This window comes from Amblyraja radiata, chromosome 4, assembly GCF_010909765.2.
Source record: "Amblyraja radiata isolate CabotCenter1 chromosome 4, sAmbRad1.1.pri, whole genome shotgun sequence".
In the NCBI taxonomy this organism is placed as follows: Eukaryota; Metazoa; Chordata; class Chondrichthyes; order Rajiformes; family Rajidae; genus Amblyraja; species Amblyraja radiata.
This window is the reverse complement of record NC_045959.1, coordinates 82,070,826-82,098,789: the sequence shown is the minus strand read 5'-3', so window position 1 is coordinate 82,098,789 and position 27,964 is coordinate 82,070,826. Positions and strand designations below refer to the sequence as shown.

Genomic DNA, 27,964 nt, shown 5'->3' with positions numbered 1-27,964 from the left:
AGCCCGAAACATCCATGCTGTGTACGTTTGATAATCACGCTCGTCCCATTGGCTTGCATTTGGCCTGTATCCCGCTGAACCTTTCCTTTCCACGTGCCTGACTAAATATTTTTTAAACATCGCCATTGTGCCTGTCTCAACGATTTCCTCCCTCGGTGTGAAGATATTGTCTCTGAGGTCTACTATCTAACACTTATTCCTAAAGCTGATAAAGATCTGGAAGACCCGGGATCATACAGAGCAATTGCACTTTTAAATACAGATCAGAAAATTTTAACTAAAATACTAGCGCATAGATTAAGTACAGTGATGAATAAATTAATACACCCTGACCAAACAGGCTTTATTCAGAAACGGTACTCATATTATAATCTAAGAAGATTATTTAATATTATATATTCCAAGAGAATTATTAATGAAGATCTAGCAATAATTTCACTTGACGCTGAAAAAGCATTTGATCAGGTCGAATGGCCTTATTTATTTTCGGTGATGGAAAATATGCAGCTAGGGGAGAAATTCTGTACATGGATAAAACTGTTATATACAAATCCCACGGCTAGAATATTTACAAACCAAAGGTTGTCATCTAAATTTAGCCTATCTAGAGGTTGTAGACAAGGATGCCCATTATCTCCATTATTATTTGCGCTTGCTATTGAGCCACTGGCAGAAAGAGTTAGGGGGCATCCGGAAATACATGGGTATAACACAAAGGACACAGTGAATAAAATTTCTCTATACGCAGATGATGTATTAATTTACATTACAAAACCAGAAATTAGTATTCCAAACTTATTAAAGCTAATAACCCAATTTGGTTCACTTTCAGGATACAGAATAAATTGGAATAAAAGTGAAATTATGCCAATAAGGGAACATAACAAACAGATAATACAACAATTTCCATTTAAAATAGTAAATGAAAAATTTAAATATCTAGGTATTTATGTAACTAAGATATATACATCATTATTTAAAGCAAATTTCCCCCCATTACTGAACAAACTACATAAGAATATTCAATAATGGAAAACACTTCCTATCTCAATGGTAGGCAAAATCAATGCCATAAAAATGATTTTTTTACCGCAAATATTATATCTTTTTCAGACAATTCCGATATATCTGGCAAAAAACGTTTTTTTTAAATTGGACTCTATTGTTAATGATTTTATCTGGGATTATAAGAATCATAGGATAAACAAAAGACACTTGTGTAAATCAAAAATAAATGGAGGCTTGGTTTTACCCAATTTTTTGTTTTATTTCTGGGCAGTTAACATTAAAAATATGAATTTCTGGTTGGAAGAAATAGATCATCAACCAGACTGGTTAAAAATGGAAAAGGAAGATTGTTTACCTTTTGATATCGGTTCGATATTATTTGCTACGTCTAAATTAAACAAAAAAATTTATAGGGAAAACCCTATAATATTTAGTGCTATACGAATTTGGAAACAATTAAAAAAGACATTAAAATTAGATAATTTATCACTTTTTCTTGCAATTGTGAATAATCCTTTGTTTAAGCCTTCATGGTTGGACGGGGGTTTTACACAATGGAAGAATTATGGAATTAAAAATATGGGACAACTTTACAAGGAAGGCACTTTTCTGACATTTCAGGAGTTGCAACAGACTTATGGACTTCGAGGAAATGATTATTTCAGATATCTTCAACTTAGAGATTATGTAAAATCGAACTCCCAAAATTTTCGAATTAGAAATTCAGAAATTCTTGATGAATGTTGGAACAAACATCCTAATACAGAAAAATTAATATCTTATATATATAATATCTTATTAGACAGTGACATTCCTTCGACGGACTTACACAGACAAACATGGGAAAAAGAATTAAATCAAGTAATAACGAAAGATACTTGGGAAGAAAGTTTGCAATACATACATCAGTGTTCACTAAACGCCAGACATTCTCTAATACAATTTAAAGTAATACATAGGTTACATTATTCAAAAACAAAACTACATAAAAATTTTCAACATATCTCACCTATATGTGATAAATGTCAACATTTAGAAGCTACATTATCTCATATGTTTGCAAACTGTATAAAAATTAAAAAATTCTGGGTAAATATTTTTAGTATAATATCTAAAGTAACCAGCACACAATTGGACCCAGATCCAAAATTAATAATACTCGGAATATTAGAATTAAATCAAACACTTAGAACAACACAAAGAAACTTTATTGATTATAGTTTAATAACAGGAAAAAAATTAATTCTAAAATTTTGGAAAGGCCCTACGGCCCCCACAATCAAAATGTGGATTATAGAAATGACGGAGACCTTAAACGTGGAAAGAATCAGATTTTCCCTGTTGGACAAACAGGAATTATTCGTTGGAACATGGTCTCCTTTTATTGATTACTTAAAGGGTCAGAATGGTTCAGCACAGGAACCTGACTAGCACGCGGGCTAAAGAATGGATGAAATACTATACTCTGAAATGTACGAATATATCTCGAATGAAGTCTTTTTTATTTTAATAAATTTTTCCTTTCTTCTTTAACTATCTTTTCCCTTTTTTTTTTGTTTTTGTTTTTGTTTTTCTTCTCTTTCTTTTCTTTCTTTACTTCATCTATCTCTTTAGTTCTATCTAGTTTAAAAAAAAAAAAGCAAAAAGTATTGGAGACAATGTAATAATAATTGACAATATTATCAATTTAAAAATGTAAGACTAATGATGTAAATAGGTTATGTACCCATCTCCAATAAAAAAAATATTTATTTAAAAAAAAAAAATATATATTTTTTAAACATCGCCATTGTGCCTGTCTCAACGATTTCCTCCCTCGGTGTGAAGATATTGTCTCTGAGGTCTACTATCTTACACTCTTATCGTATGGTTGTGTTTAATGTATAGTAGGTTTGTCACAGAACTGCATGCAAGAAAGAATTTCACTGTACTGGGGCACACGCGACAATAAGGTACCATTGGACCAACTCTTTCATATTCATTTTGCTTGCTGATTAAATAGTCAAATGTAAAGCTGTGACACAATAATCTGTGATTTTCCAAAAAAAACTATACCAAAGCCATCAACATAATCGAGCACCAGTCTTACCTTGGTCACTCCCTCTTCTCCCCTCTCCTATCAGGCAAGAGGTACAGAAGTTTCAAAATGTATACCTCCATTTTAAGGGACTTTTCCTTCCCTGTTGTGATCATGTGACTGAACGGACCTCTCATCAACTAGTGTGCAGCCCTGACTTCCCATCTAACTCATTGGAGACCTTTGATCTATCTTTAATCGGACATTTCTGGACTTCAATGTTATATCTTGGACCCTTTATCCTTTATCTTTGTACTGTGGATGGCTTGATTGTATTCATTTATAGTCTTATTTTTGACAAGTTAGCATGCAAACAAAAGCTTTTCACTGTACCTCGATACATGTGACGATAATAAACTAAACTCTGCAAAGGTTCCTACAGTGACCATGCACGCAATTTTGAAAAGACTCCAACCCTACTGACGGCAATCGTGTTATCCTTTGTAGGAATAGTTCAGTCGTGTTCACTGACATTGTTTATTCAAGACACCTCATTCTAGTGAAAGCAACCTGTTGACGACACAGGGCTCACTCCTGGGTTCCCAAGGTGATAGCTGGTGAAGTATTAGATTTATGTTGTTTGCTCTTTAACCCTGTGGTGAGCGTTTACACTGACACTTTTGAGAAATACTGCTCGTGCAAGAACTGAACATCCAAAAACAAAATGACACAAAGTGCTGGAGTAACTAGGCGGATCAGCAAGCATCTCTAATGGACATGGATAGGGGACTGAGGAAAAGTCCCAACCTGAAATGTCACTTATCCATGTTCGCCAGAGATGCTGCCTGACCCGCTGAGTTACTCCAGCAGTTTGTGTCTTTTTTTGTGGACCAGCATCTGCAGTTTTGTGTTTCTACTGAATATCCCAGTTGGCAGTTCCTAATGCATAAAACAGTACAAAGCAGCAGCAACAGATTTTGCAGGACCCGGATGTTAAAGGAGCTGCTGCAATGAAAAATAACATAATGGACTCGGAGGGGTGTTATTCTGACTGTGACCAGTATGTTCTACTGAGGTCAGTAGTGGAATCTGTAGTGTTTTTAGTGCTGGAACTGTTGCTACTTGTGGGAGCTTGCTATGTTCAACCTGACTGCTGTGGTTCTGACCGTACTACAGTGACTTAATTTCAGAAGTATCTTACTAGTTTAGTTTAGAGATACAGCATGGAAACAGGCCCTATAGCCCACCCAGTCCACGCCAACCAACGATCATCGGTTCGCACTAATTCAATGTTTTCCCACGCTCTACACTCTAGGGGTAATTTATAGAGACCAATTAACCTACAAGCCCGCACTTCTTTGGGATGTGGGAGGAAACCCAAGCAATTAGGTCAAAGGTCAAAGGTCAAAAACTTTATTTACCATTTGTGCTTACACACATAGGAACTCTTGTGCGGCTATTCAGAGAGTCAAGTTACGTTAAAAAATTTAAATTAAAAAAATTTTTAAATTTAAAAAGACACACAGAAGACACATAGAGCATTGTAACTTGCACAAACACTATATCAGGACATCAGTTCATTTTGTTGTGTTTTGGCCAAGAGTCTCACTGTTGCAGGGAAGAAGCTCTTAAAAAAGCGTGTTCTTTTTGTGGCGGTACTGTCCGCCACAATTACAGGAAGAACATGCAAACTCCACACAGACAGTGTCCAGGTGTAAAGCGTAGGGTGGAAACATTTGGATATCTTGAAAGGGATGGGAAGGAGCTAATAAAGTATGCCTTTCTTTGTGTGAAAAGCCATAACACGATGCTGCTCTCTCAACACCAGCCCTGTTACAACTTTGGCTGTTCACACATCTGCCTGTTAGAAATGATCCTCTTATGTTCCAAATGCAGCTCCAGACAGACTCCAAGCCATGGAGAGGGGAAAGTCTTTTCACGGACCAACAGGAGCCACTGCTGGAAGCCTTGGAACAGTGCCCAGTACGAGAGAGCATCCACAATCGTCGCTTGCAAGGCCACAGGCCTTTCTGGGAATCGGAGCAACAGCAGTGCAGAGAGCAAGCATCCTTTGCAATGAAGGAAGGTGCCAAGTTCCACACTCCTCCAAAGTTGTTCTTTGATACCTTGTTGCTTGGTTCAGCGGGTAATGCCAAGATCCCTCAGCCTTGCGACCTGGAAAACGAGAAGAAAAAGATTGCAGTCTGCATTGGTGAGGTTAGTCTTAACTACAAGGTCCAACACGTTGGAGCCTTCTGTTATGGAAGACAATAAAAAAAATTGCTGGCAGACACAAAATGCTGGAGTAACTCAGCGGGACAGGCAGCATCTCTGGAGAGAAGGAGTGGGTGATGTTTCGGGTCGAGACTTCTTCAGACTAATGTCGGGAGTGGGCGGGACAGAGATAGAATGTAGTCTGAGACAATAAGACTGATGGGAGAACTGGGAAGGGGGAGGGGATGGAGAAAGAGGGAAAGCAAGGGCTATTTGAAGTTAGAGAAAAAACATTGCTGTATACGTTGTGCTGACTGAAATATCATTTCCTTCACAGGAATTTTATATCAGTTGCTTGATTCTCTTGGTAAAATGATTTTCATTTCATTTTAACTGGCTAATATACTGATTTGTTCATTAATATAGTGGAACCTTGAACTAGGAACTGCTTGTGTGGACCTGATAAGTGGAACTGAATGCAGAATGTATGAAGGCTGTGGAGGCAAATTCAATGAATTTATATATTTTTTTGTTTTTTGTTTTTTTGTTTTTGTTTATTTTATTAGGTTAATATAGTACAAAGCAATACAGTGGGACCTAATTTTAGGTGCCAACTATGTCATAACGTAATACATTCTATGTACAACCTCTAGTTTTATGTTTTTGAAAAGGAAGTAAAAAAAACAAAAAATAGAGAAGAAAAAGAGGAAAAATAGATAGTAGAAAATAGAAAAACGTGAAGTGTGTATATAAGAAAAGAAAAAGTAGAAAGTAGAAATAGGAGAAAAAGACCCTTAAAAAAGAAAATTTCAAATCTTTGTTTCGGAGATGTAGATCTATCCACGACCTGACCTGAAATCAGTAATCTTTACGGTACCGCTGCAACACATGATTCCAAAAAGTCGATGAAAGGGGACCAACTCCTTAAGAATTGGTCATATTTATCTATTAGGCGGAATTTATATTTAAAGCAGAGGTAGATAGATTCTTGATGAGTACGGATGCCAGGGGTTATGGGGAGAAGGCAGGAAAATGGGGTTGAGGGAAAGATAGATCTGCCATGATTGAATGGCGGAGGAGATGGGTCGAATGGTTTAATTCTGCTCCTAGAAATAATGAAAACAAGGACTGGACCTCTGATCCTGCAACTCCTCTTCCACAGAACCACATGGCGACTGGGGCCCCAATAGTTGAACTCGAGCCTCCACCCCCCCCCCCCCCCCCCCACTCCCCCCCTGTTGACCCGAGACCACACAAACTGGATAAAAGAATAATTTCTGTTTATAGATTTCTGAATATAAAAACCATTTGTAAGCAATTAAAAGTGATATAAATTACTGGAAACATTTTAATTATAAAAGCTTTGACATGCTTTTAAATACATTAAACTATAGTAAATTAATTAAAAGCACTCACAAGGAAAACCATTTAAAACTCTTAACCTAAACTTTGATTGAGGTCTGGGGTTACCATGTTGTGCCATCCATGCCTGGCAAGAAACAGAGCCAAGCTGGCAATGCTGAAGATTTTCACCAGCCAGCTCATGACAAATTTAAAGGAAATAATTACTTTTTGAAATGATTCTAACCCACTGCATCTACAGTGCCTTCCATAATGTTTGGGACAAAGACCCATCATTTATTTATTTGCCTCTGTACTCCACAATTTGAGATTTGTAATGGAAAAAAATCACATGTGGTTAAAGTGCACATTGTCAGATTTTCTTAAAGGGTATATTTATGCATTTTGGTTTCACCATTTAGAAATTACAGCTGTGTTTATACATAGTCCCCCCCATTTCAAGGTTTTTGGGACACATGGCTTCACATGTGTTTGTAATTGCTCAGGTGTGTTTAAATGCCTCCTTAATGCAGGTATAAAAGAGCTCTCAGCACCAAGTCTTTCCTCCAGTCTTTCCATCACCTTTGGAAACTTTTATTGCTGTTTATCAATATGACGACCAAAGCTGTGCCAATGAAAGTCAAAGAAGCCATTATGAGACTGAGAAGCAAGAATAAAACTGTTAGAGACATCAGCCAAACCTTAAGCTTACCAAAATTAACTGTTTGGAACATCATTAAGAAGAGAGCACTGGTGAGCTTACTAACCGCAAAGGGACTGGCAGGCCAAGGTAGACCTCCACAGCTGATGACAGAATAATTCTCCATATAATAAAGAAAAATTCCCAAACACCTGTCCGACAGATCATAAACACTCTTCAGGAGTCAGGTGTGGATTTGTCAATGACCATTGTCCACAGAAGACTTCATGAACAGAAATACAGAGGCTGCACTGCAAGATGCAAACCACTGGTTAGCCGCAAAAATAGGATGGCCAGGTTACAGTTTGCCAAGAAATACTTAAAAGAGCAACCACAGTTCTGGAAAAAAGTCTTGTGGACAGATGAGATGAGGATTTACTTATATCAGAGTGAGGGCAAGAGCAAAGTATGGAGGAGAGAAGGAACTGCCCAAGATCCAAAGCATACCACCTCATCTGTGAAACACAGTGGTGGGGGTGTTATGGCCTGGGCATGTATGGCTGCTGAAGGTACTGGCTCACTTATCTTCATTGTTGATACAACTGCTGATGGTAGTAGCATAATGCATTCTGAAGTGTATAGACACATCTTATCTGCTCAAGTTCAAACAAATGCCTCAAAACTCATTGGCCGGCGGTTCATTCTACAGCAAGACAATGATCCCAAACATATTGCTAAAGCAACAAAGGAGTTTTTCAAAGCTAAAAAATGGTCAATTATTGAGTGGCCAAGTCAATCACCCGATCTGCAACCGATTGAGCATGCCTTTTATATGCTGAAGAGAAAACTGAAGGGGACTAGGCCCCAAAACAAGCATAAGCTAAAGATAGCTACAATACAGGCCTGGCAGAGCATCACCAGAGAAGACACCCAGCAACTGGTGATGTCCACGAATCACAGACTTCAAGCAGTCATTACATGCAAAGGATATGCAACAAAATACTAAACATGACTACTTTAATTTACATGACATTGCTGTGTCCCAAACATTATGGAGGGCACTGTATCGTGTTTGCAGCTCTGCGCCCAGTAATATTGCTTCTCAATTTCCAGGTGAATGGTCACATAAAGCTGAGTTATTGTGCGGTGTGTGGTCATCAGCAAATATAGTACCCCACAATGAGCACAGTGAAGCTTTGGGTCTGAAGAAGGGTCCCAACCTGAGACATTGCCCATCCATGCCCTCCAGAGATGCTACTAAGTTATTCCAGCACTTTGTATCCATCATTAGAAATCTACTCAGTGGGGCCCTCAGCCAGTGATCTGTGATCTCCTGTGAGTTTCAGAAACCGTCAACCATGTTGCAGAGCTGCATCTTAATCTTAGTTCCAAGTCAAGTCAAGTAAAGTCAAGTTTATTCGTCACATACACATACGAGATGTGCAGTGAAATGAAAAGTGGCAATGCTCGCGGACTTTGTGCAAAAAGACAAACAAACAAACAAACAAACTATAAACACAATCATAAACACACACATATTCTTTTACATATTAAATATTGGAAGGAAAAACGTTCAGTAAAGTTAGTCCCTGGTGAGTCCCATGCAGTAAGCTCCGGAGCGCTGTGGCCGCCGACTCCCAACATTGCGGAGCTGGGGCTGCGGGCGTCCGGCCGCGGGCGGCGCCGGTTGGAGCTCCGACCCCGGCAACTCTACCCGTGGCTGCGCGGCGCTCCAAATCCAGCGCGGCCCGCGGCCGGACGCCCGCAACCCCAGCTCCGCGATGTTGGGAGTCGGCGGCCACAGCGCTGGGATACCAGCGGGGAGCGGGCAATGCCTTACCGGGTCGTCGTGCGGTAAGCTCCGGAGCACTGTGGCCGCCGACTATCAACATCGTGGAACTGGGGCTGCGGGCGTCCGGCCGCGGGCGGCGCTGGATTTGGAGCGCCGCGCAGCCAGGGGTAGAGTTGCCGGGGTCGGAGTTACAACCGGCACCGCCCGCGGCCGGACGCCCGCAGCCCCAGCTCCGCGATGTTGGGAGTCGGCGGCCACAGTGCTCCGGAGCTTACTGCATGGCGACCCGGTAAGGCATTGCCCGCTCCCCGCCTCTCCGACCAGGTAGGGGACTAAGAATTAAAGTTTCCCCCTTTCCCCCCCCTTCACATAAAAGCCCTCCAAACTAACTGACTAACATTTAAGCAATGATTTACAGATGTTTAAGTGTCTCCCCGGTCTCCGGGGAGGAGGCAGCCGTTACAGTAGTACAAACCTGGGTTGACCGTGGGTCGTTTCGGGTCAAGTTTGCCGCCAAACGCGAGCTTTGGTGTGCAGACGACATCCTGGAAAAAATGTCCGGTTTTCGGAGCTTTTCGGTTTCCGGAATTTCGGATAAAAGGTTGTGCACCTGTACACTGTAAACAATATGATAAACGAGAGAGAGAAAAAAATGTTCAGTGTGTATATACACACACACACACACACACACACACACACACACACACACACACACACACACACACACACACACACACACACACATATACACATATATACATATATATATATATATATATATATATATATATATATATATATATATATATATATATATATATATATATATATACACATTCAAAAACCAATGTCTTACTGCCAACTGGTTCTTCTCTGGAAAAGGTGAAGAAGTAACTTGATGGGAGTGATGGAACATTACTGTTATTTAATTAAACTGAACATTTATCCAACACAAAGTCTGTTTCTATTTAGATCATGTTTTCATAACCTACATGTTATGTGCACAATGACCTTTTTGTAACCATGTGTGCTCAAGTCTACATATTTTCATTCTGTCAGTGCAGATCTTCGAAATCAAGTTTCAGGTGAACTTGAGGATGATGATAACGCCAGGATGCCATAGTTTCACCCTTTCACTTTGTCCCGCACCCACATAATTTCTAGATTTCTCACCCTACCACAATCAATTTGAAGAAAGGAACTCAGCGGGACAGGCAGCATTTCTGGAGAACATAGGATAGATGACGTTTCAGGTCAGGACCACTTCCTCAAGTCACCTATCCATGTCCTCCAGAGATGCTGCCCGACCCGCTGAGTTACTTCAGCACTTTGGGTTCTATGCAAGATTCCAGCATTTGCATAGTTCCTTGAATCCCCATTTTCACTGAATTCATTAACCTTTAAGTACGTGGCTGAATTAATCATATTTCTCACTGAGGTTGGAATGTGGTTGGTAACAATTTTTATGCAAATGTCAATGCTAAGCCACAGTGCAAAATAACGCATTAAATTGAGAGTTTTAAGTGCCTCTTTCCATTTTGTAGGCCCTGAGTGAAATTTGTGGGACAAATGATGCTGCTGAGTTTCAAGAAGAGGAAACGCGTAAGGCAAATCTCCAGAGGTATGAGATCAGGTCTTGATTTGTTGCATTTGCTAGTTGTTCTCCTCTGTGTTTGGGCAAGAAAAAGCACCCACTAGTTTGGTCCCTGGCAAATGCTCATCTGTGGCCTTCAGGAGGAAAACAGGATCAGGCCAACTAAAAAATGTCCTTATTTTATTATGGAATTAAGCTCAGCTATGATGTCGAGTAATGTTTGTCCCAGTACTGTTTGTTAAAATCACTACAGAGTTCCTTGTCACTGTTGTCTTTCCACTTTGGTCCAGTCTGGGAACTGGTTGGTCAGTGTTCCTACCAGCAACAGCAGTCATTAAGTCATACAGCGTGGAAACAGGTCCTTTGGCCCAACTTGCCCACACCGACCAACATGTCCCATCAACACTGCCTGCAATTGGCCCATACCCCCTAAAGCAGTCCTGTCCATGTACCTGTCTAAATGTTTCTTAAACATTACGATAGTACCTGCCTCAACTACCTCTTTTAGTAGCTCGTTCCATGTAAAAAAGTTACCCATCAGTTTCCTATTAAATCCTTCCCCCCTCACCTTAAACCAATGTCCTCTTGTTCATGATTCCCCAACTCTGGGCAAGAAGTGCCCGATCTATTCCTCTCATGATTTTGTACACCTCTATAAGATCACCCATCATCTTCCTGCTCTCCAAGGAATAAAATCCTAGCCTGCTCACCCTCTCCTTATAGCTCAGGCCCTCGAGCTATAAGGCAACATTCTCATAAATCTTCCCTGCACTCAGCTTGACAACATTGTTCCTATAACATGGTGCCGAGAACTGAGCACAATATTCTGAATGTGTAAGAAGGAACTGCAGATGCTGGTTTCCACTGAAGATAGACACAAAATGCTGAAGTAACTAATTTTGACTCGGGAAAGGTGGAGCCCACAATGGACCATTGTTGGCTGGGGACGAGGTGGGAAGATCATTAAAGACCCCTCCCACCCCAACCATGGACTGTTTGCCCTCCTCCCATCAGGGAGGCAGTACAGGAGCCTCAGGTCTCGTACCAGTAGGATGAGGAACAGCTTCTACAATTATACCATCACATTGCTGAACTCGGAGTCCCGCCGATAGATTTCTTCGGTCCCTCCGTCCCCATTGTTTAATTATTCTGTATTTTTGATTATTCTGTATCTTCTTTTTTTTTAATTTCTATATGCACTTCTACTACGGACTGACGCAAAACTGCATTTCGTTGTACCCATACTCAGTATTTGTGCAATGACATTAAAGTTGAATTGAATTGAATTGGATAACGAAGAGATACAAACAGTGAAATGAGCTAGAGGACTAGGATGGGGGAGGGACGGAGAGAAAGGGAATGTAAGACTAGTGACCCTCTCTCTGTCCCTTTCCCGAGTCACCTGTTCAGGCTCTGCTTTCCTCTGTACCTCCTCTTACATCCCTTGTCCCCATCCCTGACTCTCAGTCTGAAGAAGGGTCTCACCCGAAACGTCACCTCTTCCTTTTCTCCAGAGATGCTGCCTGACCCGCTGAGTTACACCAGCAATTCGTGTCTATCTACAACATTCTAAATTTGGCCTCACCAACATTTAATATAACTAAAAGATAACCTCCCAACTTCTATACACATAAATGCAACATGACCCAACTTCTACAGTATCCCTTCTATGCAGGGACATGATGTATGGAGAATCACAGTGTCATTGCAGAATTGTCACCTATCCATGTTCTCCGGGGAATGCTGCCTGAGTTACTCCAGTACTTAGTGCCATTGCAGGGGCAAGGCACCTGCCATTCAATCATGGCTGATCGATCTTTCCCTTTCCACCCATTCTCATGTCTTCGCCTCATAAATCCCGACACCCTTACTAATCAAACTAATTTTGTTTGTAACATGTAGCTAAAAATGTCCTTGTTTTATTCAAAGGGCAAAGTCTGTTTCCTCCATGTCCGAGTTCCAGCTTTTGATGGACAGTTCTCCATTTCTCCCTGAGAAGCACTTTGCTGACGACCCCGATCAGCACGCCTACATCACCAAGGATGAGACCACACCGCCGCTGTCTCCAGATGACTTGAAATACATTGAAGAGTTCAACGGGAAAAGCTTGCAGTACACGAGCAAAGATAAGCCAGCAGAAGCCTGGTTGGAAAAGAGCGAAGGTGAGATAACAGCGAACAGTTTACCAGCAGAGCCTTTCCAGGCTGGCCCGTGGTTCCTCACAACCAGCGTCACCATGACGACCAGCACGGTGAGCGGGCATGATTCTGCCCAAACCCAGCACGGTGGCTTGGGTCCGGATAAGATAGGAATGCGACTGTACCACAGCCCACCGGTGATCCGTAGATTTGATGGGGCAACTCGACCAAATAATGATGGGGTGAAGGTGCCGGATCCAGACTTTGCTTTTTCCATGATCAAGTCAAATGGGAACGAGCCCAAAGGAGGATCACCAAATGTGTTTGGAAGGTGGCCGTGCGAGATTGGAAAGCATCACAAAGATCTGCTGGAGGGCGGTCTCCATCCCATGGAGCACCCAATCTGTAGCACCGTGGGCTTTGCTTCATCACTGCATGATCTTAACATATCTGGCAACATGAGTGATGACATGAAAGAAGTAGCTCATTCAGTCATAAGCCGAATACGATCGAACTCAATGGAGCCCCAGTTCAAAGACATTGCCTGCCAGACCACCGGTGCTACAAGTACAGGGACACAGACCACACAGACCAGCAGCGTAGGCTTGCAGACCGAGTGTCTTAGGATCATCACCAGCAGTCCGCACAAGTGCTTGACACCAAGGGGAGGTTCAACACCCGTATCCTCTCCCTCACGAAGTCTGCGAAACAAGCAGCTAGCACCCGGAGTTGAGAAAATGCAGGCCAAGTTCGAGCGGGCATGCTGCTCACCCAAGTATGGCTCCCCGAAGCTACAACGAAAGATCTCTGCAAAGCCAGATCAGCCTAAGGATCGAATTTTGCCCACTACACCACAAAAGGGGTTCAACGAATCGGCTTGGGCAAGGTCGACCACCACGCGAGACAGTCCGGTTCACACCACCATTAACGATGGCCTCTCCAGTTTGTTCAATATCATAGATCACACGCCTATAGCTTGTGACGGAGTGCAAAGATTGTCCAGGTCCGTGAGTAAGCCAAAGCCTATTGATTCCAGGTCGAACTATGTCTTAGTTCAGGAGTTTCTGACGACTGTCCGTGACAGATCGCCAAGTCCAGTCTGTGTGATGGTGGAATTAGAGCTGGAAACAGATGGCGAGGATTTTGTTGGGAAGCACGAATTGTCTATTTCTCCGGGATATTGCCTTACTGAAAGCCCTGCCAGGATCTTAAACAAACAGCTCCTCGAACAGGGCCTTGATGAGGAACAAAATCAAGCTATGAACAACCAGAAATCTGCCAATGATGATAGTAAGGATGAAGATCCCGATGGAATTTCCCCAAACTCGCTCGAGGTGCGTTGTTTACTTTACTCTTTATGTCTAGAATTTTACAAAGCACATTGTTTGGATTATGTCGATCAGGTAAAATACATTTAAATATTTCTTTGGGTTCATTTCCAAAACAATTTCAGGTCAGTCCAATTCTGTTGTTTGAAATTTCATTTAGGACACCTCAGCCAAGTAAATGCTAACACTGCTTGTTGATACTGAATTGATAAAACTGGAGGATTTAATTGTGGACCAAGACAACAAGATCAAAGTCCTCTCACGCGGAATGTTGCTAAAAAGCTGCCGTCTTTCATATGCCGGTTTTTGCACAGATTCACCATGACTCAGTTCACGTTGAGTGGTGAAGAAAGCTGTGTTGTTCAATTCTCACTTGAGGGTGAAAGTCCAGTTAGAAACTTCAGCGAAGATCAAGGGTGTTTTATTGTCATGTTCTGGAATGGAACAATTAAATTCTTATTTGCAGCACCATAGTACTATGTAAAACCCACAATAAACAACAAAAAAATCAGTGTGTATGTGTGTCTGTATGTATATGTATATATATATATGTGTGTGTGTGTGTGTGTGTGTGTGTGTATTAGTGTGTGTGTGTATTAGTGTGTGTGTGTGTATATATGTATAAGTGCAAAACCTAAAATAATGCTCCCATGTCTATGTAGTTCAGAGCTTATATGGATGTTGTAGTGCTTAATAGCCTAATAGTTGTAGGGAAGAAGATGCTCCTGAACCAGGACGTTATAGTTTTCAGGCTTCTATTTCTTTTTCCCGATTGCAGAATTGAAATGAGAGGAAACACTGCATTTCTTTCACATAAACTTAAACTAAGGCCCAGTCTTCCCCGACAAATTGATGTACTTTATTACATGGAGCGATTTGGAGGAAAAACAGGGAGTTATCCCTCAATTAGCTTTGCTTAAACACATTCTCTGCTTGTTATTACATTTCTATTTGTGAGATGATGCTGTGCAGAGAAAGGCTTCCCTTTCTCCCACTCTGCAGAATAACTACACTTGAAAGGTACTTTATAGCAAGTAAAGATTTTAGGGATAGCCCGAGGTGATTCCAAAGACGTGAAGGTTTGTAGATTAATTGGCTTCGGTAAATTGCCCCTGGTGTGTAGGATGGTCTAGCATAGAACTAGTGTACGGACGATCGATGATTGGCATGGGCTCGATGGGCTGAAGGGCCAGTCTCCATGCTGTATCTGTAAACTACAAACCACTTGCCCTCCTAATTGCTTGCTGCACCTTCATAACTTCCTCAGGCTGTCAGAGTGTTTTAAAGCAAGTTAAGCTTTTACAACAATTGCTCAGAGCCTTGGATGATTTCCCCACTTGACCCACCATCATCCTAACCAGGAGCCGCATTGTTCAGACTGCTACCGATCGTGCAATAGAGTGGCGCAGCAGTACAGTTTCTGTCTTATAGCACCAGAGTCCCGGGTTCGATCCTGACTATGGGTGCTGTCTTTACGGATTTTGTATGTTCTCCCTGTGATCACACATCCAAATATGTGCAGGTTTGTAGGTTAATTGGCAACTGTGAAAAATTATAAATTGTCCCTAGTGTGTAGGATAGTGCTAGTGTACGGGTTGAACAATCAACCCAGGTTGATTGGCGCGGACTCCGTGGGCCGAAGGGCCTGTTTTCCGCGCTGTATCTCTAAAGATAAAGAATAATGACTAAAAACGGAATCTTTGGGTTCAATAGAGTAAAGTCACTGAGCTAAAAGAGTTCAAAAGAATTACCTTTTTTAATTCTTATTCTTCTTGGGAATGAGTGATGTCACGGGCGGAAGGAGCCAGCAATGGGGATAAGAGCAGGAAGCGGACTGAGATGGTAAATCTGGCAGCCATCTGCTAGAATTCAAATTAGCTCGAGAACGATCCTCGTAACTGGGAGTTTACACATTGAAAGGGGAAATACGCCCGTCGTAAATTAATCATTTTCCCCCTTAAACGGGACGTTTTGCTTTTCTGAGGCTGCTAGTTTACGCTATGGACGTCTAAAACATTAATAGAAAAGCATGTTGTTAATTAGGAGCTTGCAGGATTGTGAATTTGAAAATTTGAAAGGTGTTGTTTATGTTGTTAAGCTGGAAAAGGTAGAGGAAATATTTACGAGGGTGTTGCCAGGACTCAAGAACCTGAGCTGCAAGGGAGAGGTTGAGCAGACTTTATTCCTTGAAGTGCAAGAGGATGAGGGGTGATCTTATAGAGGTGTACAAGATCATGATGGGAAAAATTGGGTAAATGCAGTCTTTTACCCAGTAGGGGAATAGAGAAACAGAGAACATAGGTTTAAAGTGAGGGGGGAAAGATTTAATAGGATTTAATAGGAACCCGAGGGGCAACTTTTACGGGTGGTAGGTGTATGGAACAAACTACCAGAAGAGGTAGTTGAGGCAGGTATTATAATAATATTTTTTAAATGTTTAGACAAGTTCATAGCAAAAGGATTTGAGTATAAGAGCAGGGAGGTCCTACTGCAGTTGTACAGGGTCTTGGTGAGATCACACCTGGAGTATTGCGTACAGTTTTGGTCTCTTAATCTGAGGAAATACATTCTTGCCATAGAGGGAGTACAGAGAAGGTTCACCAGACTGATTCCTGGGATGTCAGGACTTTCATATGAAGAAAGACTGGATAGACTCGGCTTGTACTTGCTAGAATTTAGGAGATTGAGGGGGGATCTTATAGAAACTTACAAAATTCTTAAGGGGTTGGACAGGCTAGATGCAGGAAGATTATTCCCGATGTTGGGGAAGTCCAGAACAAGGGGTCACAGTTTAAGGATAAGGGGGAAATCTTTTAGGACCGAGATGAGGAAAACATTTTTTACACAGAGAGTGGTGAATCTCTGGAATTCTCTGCCACAAAAGGCAGTTGAGGCCAGTTCATTGGCTATATTTAAGAGTTAGATGTGGCCCTTGTGACTCAAGGGATCAGGGGGTATGGAGAAAAGGCAGGTACAGGATACTGAGTTGGATGATCAGCCATGATCATATTGAATGGCGGTGCAGGCTCGAAGGGCCGAATGGCCTACTCCTGCACCTATTTTCTATGTTTCATGGATATGTTGTGGAATATGGGCCAAATGCAGGCAGGTATGACCAGTGTAGATGGGGAATGTTGGTTGGTGTGGGCAAGTTGGGCTGAAGGACCTGTTTTTCACGTTGTGTGACTCCATGCCTTTAGGTGGGTAGATAAAGATAAACTTTATTCGATAGTGGAGATATTCAGGTCATGGAGATATAACCTTCTAGATAGAAATGAGAAAATACTGCATTATTCAAAGGATTGAAGAAATCTTAAAGGGGACTGGTGTTCACAAATGCTGAAACAAATGGGAGCCTGAGCCAGTATCGATAGATAGATAGATCCTTTATTGTCATTCAGACCTTTCGATCTGAACGAAATTATGTCTGGAATGAGCCATGATGTAACTCAGTGCAGCAGGAGAAAGTTGCGAATGATCATAAACATCCCACCAGTGAAGTAGCTTTCAGTGCAAACATTTATCAAGAGTCAAGAGTGTTTTATTGTCATATGTCCCAGATAGAACAATTAAATTCTTAATTGCTGCAGCCCAACAGAATATGTAAACATAGTACACTGTAAACAATATGATAAACGAGAGAGAGAGAAAGTTCAGTGTGTATATATACACATGCAAGTACACACACACATATATATATATATATATATATATATATATATACGCATACACACGTACTCAAAAAATAAACAATAGTAGTTTTGATTGTAAACAATTCTAATACCAGGAAATGTTTTAAATATTATTACATATTATATAAATTAATATATGTACAGAACAATGTATTTGAAAGCAATGTAAGTCATGGGAGCAGAATTCGGCCATTCGGCCCATCAAGTCTATTCAATTGTAGCAGATCTATCTTTCCCTCTCAACCCCATTCTCCTTCCTTGTCCCCACAACCTCTGACAGCCTTACAAATCAAGAACCTGTCAATCTCCACTTTAAAAATGCACACAGTTAGAGGTTACATATCCTATCACTGACCTAATCTTGATTTTAGGTTTGAAAATGTTTGGAGAATAATTGGTATTAATCTACAGTATTCAATGATCTTTGATCTTTTTGGTCCATTAATCTCCTTTCTCCAAAATCTTCAAAATCCTGTCTTTGCTCCAATCATAGCTGTCGTTGCTGGAAAATCCCTTTCAGTGCAATCGCATCTGAAATTAGACACTGAATTGGTATGGTGGTGATGTGATCAACAGACACATTTCTGGGCCACCAATCTAGAAGCATGAGTTCCAATCCACTAGGGCAGTTTGTGAATTGAAATTCAAGTGATTAAATAGATGTGGAATTAATTAAACTGCTTGCCCTTGTAACTGACACAAAATGCTGGATTGTCATGAAATTCCATCATTCAGGGAAAGTAGTCTACAAACTTTACCCAGTCTGACCTATATGTCCCTTCATGACTCCTCAACTCAGGGGCAATGAGGGGTAGGCTATAAATGTCTGCAATTGCCAGTAATGTCCATGTCTTTGAATAAATAAATCCTAAACACTCTCAATCTCTTTGGTTCAGACTGGTTAGCCCAAGGGACTAAGAGGTAGGGTGGGGTCCATCAGCAGTACAGTGGCGCAACAGTTGAGTTTCTGCCTTACAGTGCCAGGGACCCGAGTTCGATCCTGACTATCGGTGCTGTCTGTACGGAGTTTATACGTTCTCCCTGCGACCACGTGGGTTTTCTCTGGGTGCTCCGGTTTCCTCCCATATTCCAAAGACATCCAAGTTGGTAGGTTAATTGGCTTCTATAAATTGTCCCTAATGTGTAGGATAGAACTAGTGTATGGGGATCATTGGTCGGCGCGGACTCGGTGGGCCATGAGGCCCGTTTCCACGATGCATCACTAAACTAAACTAAACTATCCATTTCTTACATTTTGACAAAATCATCTGAAGGCTGAAAGCTCCATTCTCCCAACACAAAACACAACAGCTTAAAAAGGATTGGTTATCATTGCAAGCAAAGTTGTAGTGAATCAGAACGATAGGTGCTTTAGGTCGAAAACTATGAGCTTGCAGTAGAAAAACTTGGAGTAGTACCTCCAATGGGGAATTCAGGGAAGACCTCTTGTGTAAGTAGGTACACAAAAATGCTGGAGAAACTCAGCGGGTGCAGCAGCATCTATGGAGCGAAGGAGATAGGCAACGTTTCGGGCCGAAACCCTTCTTCAGACTTCTTCGAAATCCTTCGCTCCATAGATGCTGCTGCACCCGCTGAGTTTCTCCAGCATTTTTGTGTACCTTCGATTTTCCAGCATCTGCAGTTCCTTCTTAAACACCTCTGTAAGTAGGATGTGGATGTGGATGAACTGTATAGCCGCAGGAACGGAACTAAGCACTCTGGAACAAAGACAGGGATTTACAGATAACCCTTGTTATAATGGACCATGGGTGGGTGAGGAGGGGGGGAATGGTGTCCATTATTGTTGATTGTCTGCAATAACCGATTCGATCCAACCACCGTGAGACGATGAGTCGTTTTCAAATACAAAGTTCTTTTTAACAACTAAAATGTATTTTTGTTATCCAAGTGAAAAATACTAAAGGCTGTTTGTTACATTGTTTAATACAGTATCATTGCACAAGTGTCGAACAAAGCAATTGCTTGTCAATTTCGATGGCCTCCCACAGTGTAACTAGTAGACTTAAAGAGACAGTAGTGTCTGATTACTGTGCGAACCTCCGTCTGCAATAACCAAACTCCGTTATAAAGAGGTCCTTAATAACGAGGGTAGATTGTATTGATGGGGTGAGCTGCAGTATAAGTGGATGCTCGTGTATCATGTACACACACACATTTGGACTTCTCGAGCCAAATAATCTGTTCCCTGTTATCCTTTTTTCATTTAATGCAGGCTTATACTGCTGTGCTAAGCCTGATATGTCCAGTTATTCTGCATACTCGGCTTTCCTACAATACTATTGTTTTATTCCATCGGAGTCAGTATCGTTTGAGAGCGGCTACCCCCTCTTTGCTGATTGTCTCTAATTTTCCAGCTTTTTCTTGAGAAGTGTGGAACCATATCGTTTTATCAAGTCAAGAGTGTTTTTATTGTCATGTGTCCCAGATAGGACAATGAAATTCTTATTTGCTGCAGCACAACAGAACATGTAAACATAATACACTACGTGGGAACAAAAAAAGTTCAGTGTGTATTTATACACATTCACACATACTCAATAAATAAACAAATATAGAGCAATAATAATAATATCAACAGATAATCCTCCGACATTTTCGCCACCTCCAACGGGATCCCACTACTGGCCACATCTTCCCATCTACTCCCCTTTCGGCTTTCCGCAGAGACCGCTCCCTCCATAACACCCTGGTCAATTCGTCATTTCCCACCCAAACCACCTCCTCCCCTGGAACTTCCCCTTGCAACTGCAGGAAATGCTACACTTGTCACTTTACCTCCCCCCTCGACTCCATCCAAGGACCCAAGTAGTCTTTCCAGATGAGACAGAGGTTCACCTGCACCTCCTCCAACCTCAACTATTGCATCCGCTGCTCAAGGTGTCAACTGCTGTACATCGGTGAGACCAAGCGCAGGCTTGGCAATTGCTTCGCCCAACACCTCCGCACAGTCCACATTAACCAACCCGATCTCCCAGTGGCTCAGCACTTCAACTCCCCCTCCCATTCCCTATCCGACCTTTCTGTCCTGGGCCTCCTCCATGGCCAGAGTGAGTCCCACTGCAAATTGGAGGAGCAGCACCTCATATTTCGCTTGGGTAGTTTACACCCCAGCGGTATGAACTTCTCCAATTTCAGGTAGTCCTTGCTTTCTCCCTCCTTCCCCTCCCCTTCCCAGCTCTCCCACCGCTCACTGTCTCCGCCTGTTCCTTTCTTCTTCCCACCCCCACATCAGTCTGAAGAAGGGTCTCGACCCAAAACGTCACCTATTCCTTTGCTCCATAGATGCTGCCTCACCCGCTGACTTTCTCCAGCATTTTTGTCTACCTTCGATTTTTCACCCTCTCTACCATCGTCCCATTGATATAAACAGGGTTATGGGTCCTCATCCTTTCCCTTCCAAAGTCCACAATCAGTTCCTTGGTTTTGCTGGTGTTGAGAGCTAGGTTGTTGTGCTGACACCATTTGGTCAATCGGTCGATCTCACTTCTATACTCTGACGTATCACCATCTGTTATTCGTCCCACAACAGTGGTGTCATCGGCGAACTTGATGATGGAGTTCGCACTATGTCGGTCTACACAGTCATGAGTATAGAGTGAGTAAAGCAGAGGGCTGAGCACGCAGCCTTGAAGTATTGCGTCTACACAATCTACTTCCCTCATGATATTTTCCCCAAGCAATGATTTCTGTGTGATTGAGTCATATAGTGTGGAAATAGCCCCTTTGGCCCAACCTGCCCACACCAACCAACATGCTCCATCTTCACATCCCACCTGCATGCGTTTGGCCCATAATCCCTTTAAACCTATCCTATCCATGTACTTGTCTAAATGTTTCTTAAACGTTGTGATAGTACCTGCCTCATCTACCTGTTCCAGCAGCCCGTTCCATACACCCACCACCCTTTGTGTAAAAAAAAAGTTACAGGTTCCTATTACATCTCCCCCCCCTCCCCCCAAACCCATGTCCTCTGGTTCTCGATTCCCCTACTCTGGGCAAAAGGCTCAATGCATGTACACAATCTATTTCCCTCATGATTTTGTGCAATTATAGATGGTGACAGGAAGTTGCTTCCAGTCAAGAGTGTTTTATTGTCATATGTCCCAGACAGAACAATGACATTCTTACTTACAGCAGCACAACAGAAAACCTCCTTCTTTACGTGTCCATCTTGTTACAAATGTTGGCCTCGCTGTCATCGTCTGTCCTGAAAAGGATGCAAGCTACCGGCAACAATCAGTGGAAGCCATCACTTGTCGCAGTAGATGATGGTGGTAGCAGAATTAGCTCAGGATACTTCCAGTTTCCAGCCCCGCGACGTGGACGCTTCTCCTATGGGGCCACAACAAAAAATGTAAACATAGTACTCTGTAAACAATATAATAAACAAGAAACATAAGGTACATACAGTAATCACCCCAGAAATAGGGACAAGCCTATTGCTGATCCCCATTGAGAGACCATTGCACTCTGGACCAAAGTTAAGTTACGTTATTAACTTAGAAAAAGCTTTGTTGTATACCGTTCCATGTTTGCAAGGTGCTACCTTTAAATATCTACATGATCTGTTCAACTGAAATATTACAATTGCCTTTAATATGATTTATTATTTTCCCTATATCGTCCACAGTATACAGTACAAATTGATAAAATATTTGTATGATTGCAAAATGGCTGGATTAGCAAGTAACTGCTGCTGCAGAAACTTACGTGAGACCTTCGCTATTGGTCACATGTGCGGTTGTCAGCTGATCTTCACTTCTGCTTTGATCCACAGTAAAAGTTGTTAAAACTCTGTTAGACCAAGGAAATAAGCAAGAGGCCCTTGGACACAACCATGCGGGTTCTTTTGCTGATTGAGTTTCCATCAATGAAAAATTAGCATGGGCCAAAACGGATTGAGAAAGAGCTGCAATAACAGGTTGCTCGTGTTGGAAAGTTCACTTCCTGCAGCAGTCAATGGGGAACGTTTGTAAGCTGTGACCCATTGCTGAAGTATGGTTCTCTTTCTGTGATACATTCAGGGATCATCATTAACATTATTACATGGAACTTACAGAAACGTATTCTTTATTAATTACGCGTTTAATGATAATTGTTTGAATGTGTAACTTTATCATTTACCTTGTGTTATATTTTTTCTCCTGTCTGTTCTACCCAGAGCCAAACTCTCTTACTAACCACCCCTTGGGGACTCTAACCTTGCCTGCCTCACTACTGTAAGTTCTATGTTTCCAACCTTGGTGCTGTGCTAACCATCCATTCAGTAGCTTTCCCCAGGGAGATTCATGCTTTTAGTTTCAATAACAAGTTGCCTCCTATTATTGCATAGATACTGCAGCTCAAGCTTATAGTTAAGTTTGTCATTGCCACATGCTCTTAAATGCTCTTAAATTTTGCAGATGAATAACATTTGAGAGTTTGTGATGTAAAAGATGTTATACCATGTCTCTGGAACTTGGATACATTAATTATGAATGCCAACAGAGTCTTCTCTCTCACTCACGATGGTCAATATGTGTCTTTAATTAAATAGAGTATGAATCTTCAATAAGAATCTAGACAGACCTCATCAGAGAGTCCGTCCATGTTGTTTCTCTTGTCAAAGAAAGACACCAAATGCTGGAGTAACTCAGCGGATCAGGCAGCATCCCTAGAGAACAAGAATAATTTCTGAAGAAGGGTCACAACCTGAAATGTCTCCTATCCGTGTTCTCCGGAGATACTGCCTGACCCGCTGAGTTACTCCAGCACTTTGTGTCTTTATTTGGTACAAACCAGTATCTGCAGTTCCTTGCTATTACATTATTTTGCTCATCAATATGTTTAAATATACTTAGCAGCTAAGAATGGATTATTGGTGTGACATTGCAACACTGGTACAATGTAACACCGGTTTTAAGGCCCCATGAATTTCACTGAGCTCACTTCACCAGCAGAAGATGGTAAAGTGAGCCTGAAGCATGCCCCTCTAAGAATAAGGCCATTTAGGACTGAGATGAGGAAAAACGTTTTCACCCAGAAAGTTATGAATCTGTGGAATTCGCTGCCACAGGAGGCAGTGGAGGCCAATTCACTGGATGTCTTCAAGAGAGTTAGATTTATCTCTTAGGGCTAACGGAATCAAGGTATATGGGGAAAAAGCAGGAACGGGGTACTGTTTTTGGATGATCAGCCGTGATCATATTGAATGGCAGTGCTGGCGCGAAGGGCCGAATGGCCTCCTGCACCTATTTTTCTATGTTTCTATCTCAAATCCTGCAGCCTGTTCTGAATCACTAAGTTGGTTAACCCAACCTGTCTAGGAACAGCATTGGTGTTGGCCGCACTGAGATGGCGATTTTGAATTCCATAGGCAGCGGATACAGCCATTGGTCACCAGGATTGGTCACATGTGAGTTCAAGACTTGCGGAGCCTTAATTGATGTCCGGCTCCATGATGATTTCTTTGAGACCTATTGCACGAGTTGCAACTTCCCTAAGGTCGATCTTCTTGTTGAAGGAATGTGTCGAATAATTCTGCTTTCCCTTCTAATCGGAGTGCAAGAAGAGGTGAAATCCCAGCTAAGTTGCGTTCCGCTTGGTATTCCAAAGATGGTAGGATGCCACATTTTCGACTTGCCTTCTTTTAAGGTTTTCAAGGTTCAAGAGCTAGCACAGTGTGTTCCCATTTCACCTTGCTGTACCCATCTACAATGCTTGTTACTGTCATGGCATGTAAAGCATGGGGTGGCGCAGCGTTAGAGTTGCTGCCTTACAGCACCAGAGACCCAGGGTTGATCCTGACCTCGGGTGCTGTCTGTACGGAGTTTGTACATTCTTCCTGTGACCACGTGGGTTTCCTCTGGGTGCCCCAGTTTACTTCTACACTCCAAAGACGTACAGGTTGGTAGGATAACTGGCTATGTAAATTGTCCCTAGTGCGTAGGATGATGCTGGTTAGTGTATGGGGTAATCGCTGGTCGGCGCAGTCTCAGTGGGTCAAAGGGACTATTTCCACGTTGTATCTGAAAAAGTCTCAAAGTTGAGTCTAAAGCAGAACCAGGTCTTCTATTCCCTGTCAACCTCAGTGCAATAGCCTCAATTGAAGAATTCCCTACCTGAGTAATTGGCTGAGATACAGTATGATATGACTGGTAGTAGCTTCTATTTACTACGTTATTTGTCTTTCAAGATGTTTCAGCCTAGATAAGGCTGGTGATGTCATGATTAAATTTAGGCTGCCTGAAGTTCCTTGGCTGAGGTTGCAAGTTCAAACCCCTTTCCAGACATGAACACATAAACCAGACTCACACCATTGTGTCACAGCAGGAATGCTCCAGTACCAGAGATGTGATCCTTCACATGAGAAGTAATTACCAGAGCACCACACCGGCTCACTCACTTAGAAACTTGTTTGAACCATTTCAACAAGCATTTCAGTGCCCTGAACAAACGTTGATCCTACAACCATCATCATCAAAAGCAGGTCATTGAATCATTATGTGAACTGCTGAAGATAATTCAGCCACTAGGCAGTGTTCAGACTACTTGCTCTATTTACTATCAAATAATAATCATTGCATTAAAAAATATCAATGAAATCAGGCATGTCACTACAGACAGCTTCATTTCCCACATTAACCCTCACTCCAAAAGCTCCAATTACCCCCTAGGTATCAGTGCTATTGAGGCAGGCTCCCTGGCAGCCTCCCATGTATTTAATTAGCTGCCTGCAAAAGTAGTGGGTCGTCTGTTAAATTTGCATGAAGACCAGGTTTCACATGCCCTCATGCCCCATAGTAGACCCAGACTGAGATAGGAGAGTCAAGTTCAAGTTCAAGTGAGTTTATTGTCATGTGTCCCTGATAGGACAATGACATTCTTGCTTCGCTTAGCACACAGAACATAGTAGGCATTTACTACAAAACAGATCAGTATGCCCATATACCACAATATAAATATATACACACATAAACAAATAAACTGATAAAGTGCAAATAGCAGATAATGGGCCATCAATAATCAGCGTTTTGTCCGAGCCAGGTTTAATAGCCTGATGGCTGAGGGGAAGTAGCTATTCCTGAACCTGGTTGTTGCAGTCTTCAGGCTCCTGTACCTTCTACCTGAAGGTAGCAGGGAGATGAGTGTGTGGCCAGGATGGTGTGGGTCTTTGATGATACTGCCAGCCTTTTTGAGGCAGCGACTGCGATAAATCCCCTCGATGGAAGGAAGGTCAGAGCCGATGATGGACTGGGCAGTGTTTACTACTTTTTGTAGTCTTTTGTAGTCATAGTTATAAAATTTGAAAACAGCCCTTTGGCCCAACTTGGTCATGCCGAACATATTGCTGACCTGAGCTAGTCCTTTGTTTGGTCGAGATAGCTTAGTACATCCCGATTTTCTTCGAATCTTTTAATTTATTTTACATTCCTAAATATGCAAGAAGTTCTGTTTAATCGATTTTGCACTGGTTTTAAGACAATTACATTGTATGCTTTAGGTAATTATTTATTTGGTAATCCTTCTTCAGTACATTTGCATTAATGATTCCGTATTGCACTCGCACAGTCTAGTAGTAATAAAGCATGCCACTCTTGCATGGTGTTTTTGTAATTAGAACATAATTAAAAAAGGCTGCAGTGGCTCAAAATCTGAAGTAAACACAGAAAATACTGGTGAAACTCAAAAGGTCAAGTAACATATTTGAAGAGTTAACTTTTCAGGTTCAAAAAACAAAGGGGCCCAAAATATCATCTCTTCCATTCTCTCCCCAAATACTGCCTGACCCGCTGAGTTCCTCCAGTGCTTTGTGCTTTGCTCAACATTCCAGCATCTGCAGTTTGTTGTGTCTCTAACTTTTCAGGATGATGATCTTTCATCGTGGTCATTCTGAGGAAAGGTACTCGAAGCAAATCATTTACTCCGTCTCCGCAGTTTTTCCCTGTGAGTCTGAGTATGTCCAAAATGTTCTGTCCCCAATTAGAAAATGTTCCCACATTTATTGAGTAAACTATACATTTGGTTAAAGAAAATAAACATTTCTTCTAACTTCTTGGATTCCTGACTATAACACTTTCTTGGCTAATCTAATTTTTGCTCTCAACTAGCTTCACCTGCCTTCTCTCCTTAATCTTTAACACCCTTGCTAATCAAGAACATATCAATCACTAATTTAAAAATACCCAATGACTTGAACTCCACAGCCATCCATGGTAATGAATTCCACAGGTTTAACACCTCTGGAAAAAGAAAATCCTCCTCAATTCTAAGGTATGCCTTTGTATTCTGAGGCTATGCTGTCTGGTTCTCCTAGACTCTCCCATTACTGGAAACATCCTCTCCACATTCATCTAGGCATTTCATTATTCGGTAGGTTTCAATGAGATTCTTCCCCTCATCCTTCTAAACCCCAACGGGTACAAGCCCAGAGCCATTAAATGCTCCTCATACATTAACCCAATCATCCCTGGGATCATTCTCATAAACCTCTCCTGGACCCTCTCCAACGCCAGCACATCATTTCTTAACCATGGGGTCCAGAACTTTCCAGTGTGCTCTCTATTTAAAATAAATCAATCTATCTTCATAAAAGTCTTCTGTTCCCTAGTTATCACAAGCTTTCCATTCACTCAATGTCATCTTTCCCTTGTCTGTTTCCCCATTAACCTCCCTTTAGATCTTTTTATTTTTGTTTGCAATCGTTTTTCCCAGTGAGCAAAAGATTAACGAGCATTTGCAGGTAAATTAATTCAGCAAAAGAATTAATTGCTGTCTTAAACTTGCAGATAGCATGGATAAATCAGTTGTTTGCAAACAAAGATATGATGCCAAGAGATTTAATCATGAGGCAGATGTCCTTTGGCTTGTGATAACGTTTTAGTTTTGCTGCCATGAAAGCTTGATTTTCAATGTGCCAAACAACACCATAATCTAAAGATGTAGCATGCAAATTCATAGAGGTATTTCATTTAGGTTTGACGATATTAAATTATTTTTGAATGGTTAACATTAAAATGACAGCATCCTGAAGAAGGGTCTCGACCCGAAACATCGCCTATTTCCTTCGCTCCATAGATGCTGCCTCACCCTCTTGAGTTTCTCCAGCATTTTTGTCTATCTTCGATTTTCCAGCATCTGCAGTTCCTTCTTAAACATTCCTGATCAGGTTCATAAGTGCATGTATAATGTATAAATAAT

At 41.6% G+C, this 27,964-nt stretch overlaps 1 protein-coding gene across 5 annotated transcripts in view; it reads left to right on the top strand.

The window, feature by feature from the left end:
* The window catches only part of mtcl1 (microtubule crosslinking factor 1), a 177,519-nt gene that overhangs the window by 133,137 nt on the left and 16,418 nt on the right, over positions 1-27,964 (top strand). For 4 of the 5 annotated variants that reach the window (XM_033019844.1, XM_033019842.1, XM_033019843.1 and 1 more), the window contains 3 exons: positions 4,922-5,242; positions 10,557-10,633; positions 12,536-14,078. In XM_033019844.1, the coding sequence (XP_032875735.1) occupies positions 4,922-5,242; positions 10,557-10,633; positions 12,536-14,078 (1,941 nt within the window). Of the gene's footprint in view, positions 1-4,921; positions 5,243-10,556; positions 10,634-12,535; positions 14,079-22,946; positions 23,005-27,964 lie in introns of all 5 variants that reach the window. The other variant, XM_033019845.1, reaches the window with a different exon arrangement.